At 42.1% G+C, this 6,954-nt stretch overlaps 1 protein-coding gene across 1 annotated transcript; it reads left to right on the top strand.

The window, feature by feature from the left end:
- Window positions 1–3,792: 3,792 nt before the first annotated feature.
- Window positions 3,793–6,728, top strand: LOC120103820 (pentatricopeptide repeat-containing protein At3g53700, chloroplastic-like). The gene has a single exon (XM_039131800.1). The coding sequence runs from the start codon at window positions 4,197–4,199 to the stop codon at window positions 6,492–6,494; it is 2,298 nt and encodes a 765-aa protein (XP_038987728.1). The 5' UTR covers window positions 3,793–4,196; the 3' UTR covers window positions 6,495–6,728.
- Window positions 6,729–6,954: the final 226 nt, after the last annotated feature.

Raw genomic sequence — 6,954 nt, 5'->3', positions numbered from 1 at the left:
AAGGATGAAGATGGGAAGAAGATCAAAAGCCCCTGCAGCCTTCTTCTTTTTCCATGCGTTGGAGCCAAGGAAGAAGACCAAGAGGAGGGAGACGCCTCCTCTTCTTTTCCCTTTGCTGATGGCGGCTGAACCAAGGAGAGATGGAGAGGGGGTGGCCACGTGATGAAGAGGAGAAAGGTCCATCTAGGGCGCCGGCCCTAGTCCTCCTTTAATAAGGATGAAGGGCTCCTACAAGTTAGGAGCCCTTGACTACTTTCCAAGAGGGGGCGCCGGCCCCCCTTCTCTCTTCATGTCGCACCAACTAAGTGAAGAGGGGCTGATGCCCCTCTTACTTGGTTAACCCAATCCTCTTCCAAAAAGGATTAGGTGCCTCTCTCATGGTTTAATCCTAATCTAATTAGGATTAGCCAAATTTGGGTTCAATCTACGCTAGTCCTAATCCAATTAGGACTTGAATGAATCATGACTTAATTGAACTCTTCAATCCTAATCCAATTAGGAGTCATGTTGATTCATTAGATTAATAATTAATTTAGACTTAAGGAATCCTAATCCAATTAGGATTTGTTTAATTTTAGTCCTAATCCAATTAGGACTTTATTTGAATTCGAAGTCCTAATCCAATTAGGATTTCTAGGAATCCTACTCCAAGTAGGAATCCAATTTTAATTCAAAGTTCCTAATCTCATTAGGATTGTAGGAATCCTATTCCAAGTAGGAATCCCAGTCCTACTCCAACTAGGATTCCCAGTCCTAATCCAATTAGGACTCTAGGAATCCTACCCAAAGTAGGATTCTTGTTTCAAGTCCAATTAATTAATTCCCTTTCCTTCTTCAACTTCTTATCAATCAAATTGATTACTTGTGATTCCTAATCACGATTTCAACCATCGGATCGGTCAATACTTCTAGTGTGTGTGACCCCATAGGTTCTACTCTGACTGGTAGTGAGATATATTGTGATCTCTATCTCAATATCATTGAAAACTCCTTTCAATGGGTTGGAACGATTCCAACTCAACTCATTAGGGTTTATCGATCATCAAGATAATCCCTATGAGTCCCACCATCCACCAGTGACACCTAGCAGCATGTAGTGGCTACCCAGTAGAATAGAAAGATGAACCTCTAGGTGCAGTTAACGTGTGATACAGTCCTACTATCGTGGATCCCTACAGGACGGAGGTCATGGACAACTCGTCAAACCCCATCGTCTGTCATATGTCAAGATTTATTCGACTTGAGTTCGCTAATGGAAAACTCTTTTTCCACTTTATATTACTGCCCTGGCCAAGGTCTTAGAACTCAGTCTAACAAATCACATAGGATCACTCCTCTTCTATCAAGGTCGATAGATTCCTTATAGGTGCATACCCTACTCCTACAGTGAACTTACTGCAGCCAATCTACACTGCATGGACCCATATGGCTAGAGACCATGTATGTGTGCAGTCAAACTACAATAACCTCACTGTGAGTAGCCGAAGCACCGCAGGTCAAAGGACCAGTCACACTACTGCAACATCAAGCAAGTCACTGACGAGTGGATAGACATCCAAGTGACTTCTTGTCTTGGTCACGCTCAGTACCCTTGTTCTCTAACAAGCACCTGCACTATCACTTCAGTGTCCCTACACTGTGGACTCAAGTCTCGTCCATCCAGAAGGAGAGTGATCTGTGCACTAATCGGATCGATCACCGTCCTCGTGATGATCCATTGATCAGGAGCATTTAGAAATTAATCACCAATGATACATGGCTCAAATTCTCAACTCTTGAGAATATGTATCATCATCTTATTAATTTCTTGGACGATTCATAGACACATAAACAATATGAATGAAAGGATGCCTTTTATTTATTCAATAATAAATAGTCAAGTACAAAATTATGTCCCTAGAATCAACAATGTGTCAGCCAAATTGGCTTCTAGGGCATACATCTAACACTTCCGACCGGCTCGATGGCGAAAGCTCCGATCCTCCCCGCGGCAAGGTAGAAACCCAATCTCTTTCTCTCTCTTTTTTTTTTGTGTGGAAGCTTCTCGGCTGATGCCCTAGGGAGAGGAGGAGGTCTCGGCCCGATTGCTAGGGTTTTTATCACCCTAAGATCCTCCTTCCCGGTGGATTCAGGAGGAGGGGGAAAACTTTCCGAAAACAGGGGAGGGAGAGCGTTACGATCGGGAGACTCCCTCCCCCATTTTCACGAGTTGGGCCGCCCTTGCTCAGAGGCCGGCCCAACTCAAACGTGGGTCTCTACATATAGACATATAGATCTATGGACCATACATCTCAGTTAGAAAAGAAACAATAGAAAAAGAATTAAATGATATCTTTCTTGAAATATGTAAAAAAAAAAAAAGAAGAAGAAAGATGAACACATAAATCATGATTAATTAAGCCCAAGTTTGCTTAAAAATAAGAAAGAAAAATCTTGATGCCTACCTCATATATAGCTGTGAACTATTTGCAAGTGTCGAGAATGATCCAATTTTTCTTGTGAAATACATAATTGTCCACTTAGTTATTCTATCTATAAACGATTTTTATGGTCTCTTTTCTATCTCTAAGATCGATGTGTGACGCAATGCCCTAACAATTTACGAGCGTGACAGGAGAGATACCTATAAAAAATCTCAAAGCACTGTGTTCAAGACTAGGCATATCGTAGTTCCAACGTGGCCCAGCATTGAGTCAGAAGAATGCACAGCAGCAAGGCTCTCTTCTTGCCATGCCACCTCTTCGAGGGAAGGCACAGCAGCCCATTAGAAGGCTGCAGGCTCGAAGTTGCTCGGCAAGAAGTTCATGGCTATGCCTGGGACCCCACTATTTTTCAGTAGATTGGAAGAAACTCCATTAGTGGGTCTCCAGTGAGGTGATGAGGATGTCCTGTGAGGCAGGTTGGGTGTGGCTTTTGGTGCTGACGATCCTTTGGCATCTCCAATATGAAAAACTTGTTACAAGATGCAGTACCTAACACCAGCATGAAGAGAAGGCACAAGTTAAAGGTCAGGATTTGATGCATTTGCTATGGCATCTTCATTAAGAAAGAAAAAAAAAAGAGAGAGAAGAAGAAAAGAAAGAAGATGAATTGCTTGGAAAAGAAAGAAGATTTTCTGGGCCTCCCAAAAACCATTTCGAGCTTGGTTAGTTTCCTTCGAATATAATGTTCTTCCTCGTCAAACTAGCCTAATTGGATAGCAAATATATATTTTCTGATATTAAAATATTGATACAACGAAGGATCTGGATTGCATTAGGATTCTTCTTACATCATAGAAAGGGTTCTAGTTGGTCCAGATTTGGAAATTTGTAGCTGGCAGGAAGACTGGATCCTGAAGGTATGGCCCCTGCCCACTGGGAAACCAGGTCCAATCCTTCTCTTATAAGGCCACCACAAAGTGGAACCCCAAGCTTGGCCCATGACCATTTGGACTCAAGCTCGATGTACCAAGTCTGGTTGAGTCCAATCTGACCCATACATAGGCAGGCAAAAATTATATCCTATACTGTATGCAACACCACCAATCATCAAGGTACATTATGGGCCAATCATCAAGACAGATGTATATACTTTGTGCACCATGTGGCGTCGCACATAGCTATTGATAGCCACTTGTTTTTATAGTTTCTATTCATCAAGCGCTCATCTGGATGCACTGCTAGAGAAATGATTGATTGTGATTATGCGCATGCAAGTGCTTTTCTTTGGAACACGGCAGCCAAAGGAACAGGAGGGCGCACGGCACGTGCATGCAGTGTGGGGTATAATATCTCCCGTTATGGTCATCCCTTCCCTCAATTCTCAAATTGGGATAGCGACTGGACCTCTTATCCATTTTCACTCCACCTGTAAACATCTTTGTTTCCAAAACAATTCCTTCTCCAATTTCCCTTGTTTTATCCCAATTCTTGTCCACTTCTAGTCCTGCAATCCTTTCTCTTGGAAAGAAATCCTCTTCAGCTGATTTCTATTTCTAAACTTTCCAAGCTCACGATTTCCAAGTGCCATCCGCCTCGTATATTCTCACTACCATTTTGATTTTTCTCTTTAAGGAGCTGGATCTTTGCACCTCCATCTCCCTTTCTATTATTTTTTAGATAATCCCCAGCTGTTTGAGCGCTTCAACTGAAGAACCCACTTCTTGCAGATATCTGTTCCCTGTTCGAGCGCTACATGTTTGAGATATTTCCCCAATGGCGCCTTTTTTGTCAGCTCTGATGCCTCATCCCTTTGTTCTTCTTCAGAAGTTAAGCTGCCCCCCTCATACACTAGACCGAAAGCTGCCAAAGTTTGTCCCATTTGCATCCGTCCAAGGTCGCCAAGAGCTTGCGGTATCGACTGCTTCTGACGCCAGTCCTATCCACCAAATCCCTCCTGATTTTACCCCGGATGATCTTCTTGGCGTCCTCCGCCGCCAGAAGGATGCGGAGTCCTCTCTCCGCCTACTTAATTGGGTGTCAAAGAAAGAGAATTTCACACTCACTTCCTCTATTTACAAGGAGATCCTTCAGCAGCTCGGAGAGGCCGGATCTTTTGATCAGATGAAGGGCCTTTTACAGGAGATGGGGTTCTCCGGCTGTAAGATTGATGCAGGTATTTTCCAGATCTTCATTGAAAGTTATTCTAGATTCCAGCTGTTCGATGAGGCTGTTAATGTGGTTCTCAATCTGATGGAAGAATTTGGAGTCAAACCCAATACATATATTTGCAATTTTGTGCTAAATATCCTTGTGGAAGAAAGCAAGATTAAATTGATTGAATTGGTGTATTCTACAATGACTAGTAGAGGAATCCAACCAGATGTATCTACTTTCAATATCTTGATTAAGGCTTTGTGTAAAACGCATCAAATTAGACCCGCAATTTCGATGATGGAGGAGATGTCAAGCTATGGTTTGGTGCCTGATGAGATAACATTCACTACCCTGATGCAGGGCTTCATTGAAGAAGGGAATATGGAGGGTGCATTAAGAATAAAGGCAAGAATGTCGGAGATGGGTTGCATTCGGACCAATGTAACGGTTAATGTTCTGATACATGGATACTGCAAACAAGGAAAAGTAGAAGAAGCTCTTGGGTTGATACAAGAAGAGTCTGTAAAGGGATTCAGCCCTGATAAGTTCACTTTCAACACTCTGGTTAGTGGGCTGTGCCGAGCTGGGCATATCAAGCATGCACTTGAGATATTAGATGTGATGCTTCAGGAAGGTTATGATCCTGATGTTGTGACTTACAATACTCTGATTTCTGGGTTGTGTAAATTAGGAGAGATTGAAGAAGCTACATGTGTCCTGAATCAGATGGCCGAGAGGGGTTGCTTACCAAATATGGTAACCTATAATACTCTTATTAGTACTATGTGTACAGAGAACCGACTTGATGATGCTATAGAACTTGCCCGTGGCCTCACTCTCAAAGGTATTCTACCAGATGTATATACTTTCAATTCCTTGATCAGTGGTCTCTGCAAGGCTGGGGATTATGAGATAGCTTTGCGAATGTTTGAGGAGATGAAAAACAGTGGTTGCTCGCCTGATGAATTTACTTACAACATATTGATTGACCACCTTTGTCTCCATGGGGAGCTAGGGAAAGCTCTGGGCTTGCTGAAAGAAATGGAACTGAATGGCTGTGCCCGAAGTGTTGTGACATATAATACTCTAATAGATGGGCTGTGCAAGAACATGCGAATTGAAGAAGCAGAAGAGATATTTGACCAGATGGATATGCAAGGAGTCTCAAGGAATTTGGTGACTTATAATACTCTTATAGATGGCTTGTGTAAGAGTAATAGGGTTGACGAAGCCACTGAACTTATGGATCAGATGATAATGGAGGGATTGAAACCTGACAAGCTCACATATAATTCCTTGCTCACACATTATTGCAAGCAAGGAAACATAAAGAAAGCTGCGGATATAGTTCAAACTATGACTTCAAATGGCTGTGAACCTGATATTGTTACGTATGGGACTCTCATCGGTGGCCTGTGCAAGGCAGGTAGGACACAAGTCGCTTGTAAGCTCCTTAGAACCATACAGATGAAGGGGATGGTCCCAACTCCAAAAGCTTATAATCCTGTGATACAATCACTCTTTAAGCAGAGGAAGACTAGAGAAGCTATAAGGCTCTTCAGGGAGATGGTAGAGAAGGGAGAGCCTCCAGATGCTGTCACACATAAATTTGTTTTCCGTGGTCTGTGTCTTGGGGGAGGACCAATTGGAGAAGCTGTTGATTTCCTGGTGGAAATGACAGAGAAGGGATTCTTGCCCGCATTTTCCTCTTTTTCAATGCTAGCTGAAGGTCTGTTATCCTTAGCCATGGAGGATACGCTTAATAGGGTAGTTGAATTGGTAATGGAGAGGGCTGATTTTACAGAAAGTGAAATTGCCATGATAAGGGGTTTTCTTAAGATACGCAAATTTCATGATGCACTGACCACCTTTGGCCGTCTATTGAGAAGTAGAGTGCCTGAGAAAGTTTACAATTAATGCTAAAATGTGGAGAAAGTTCTGCTGAACAGCTTGTTAGCCTTGAATATCATACACAGCACCATCGGATGTAAAGCCAAGTCTGTATAGAATTAGATGGAATATGATCATACATAAAAGGATGGAAATCATTCTGGCTGTCAAAGGTCAATAGGAACTGGTTATCATGTATTGATATGTAAGGAGATCCTTCTGGAATATTTTTCTTGCAGTGAAAGCCTGTTCAGTGACGTAGTTTGATTTCTAGATTGATGAATCAACGTTTTAAATCCTGTGGGACAGGAGTATTCTGGTTTCTCCTTTTTCTTTCTTTTCCTCCTCTTTCCTTCCCTTTTTTTTTTCCTTACTTTTCTTTCTTTCCTTTTTCTTCTTTCTTTTTGCTATCTCTTCTTTTTCTTCTTTCTTTCCGTTTCTTCTTTCTCTTTCCTTTCTTCTTTGTTTCTTCTTCATTTTTTCACTT

The sequence above is a fragment of the Phoenix dactylifera genome, chromosome 11 (assembly GCF_009389715.1).
Source record: "Phoenix dactylifera cultivar Barhee BC4 chromosome 11, palm_55x_up_171113_PBpolish2nd_filt_p, whole genome shotgun sequence".
Taxonomy (NCBI): Eukaryota; Viridiplantae; Streptophyta; class Magnoliopsida; order Arecales; family Arecaceae; genus Phoenix; species Phoenix dactylifera.
This window is presented reverse-complemented; position numbering and strand designations above follow the sequence as displayed.

What these genes read in the sequence shown, in the direction of transcription:
- LOC120103820 (XM_039131800.1), top strand. Translation starts at nt 4,197, where the DNA reads ATGGCGCCTTTTTTGTCAGCTCTGATGCCTCATCCCTTTGTTCTTCTT.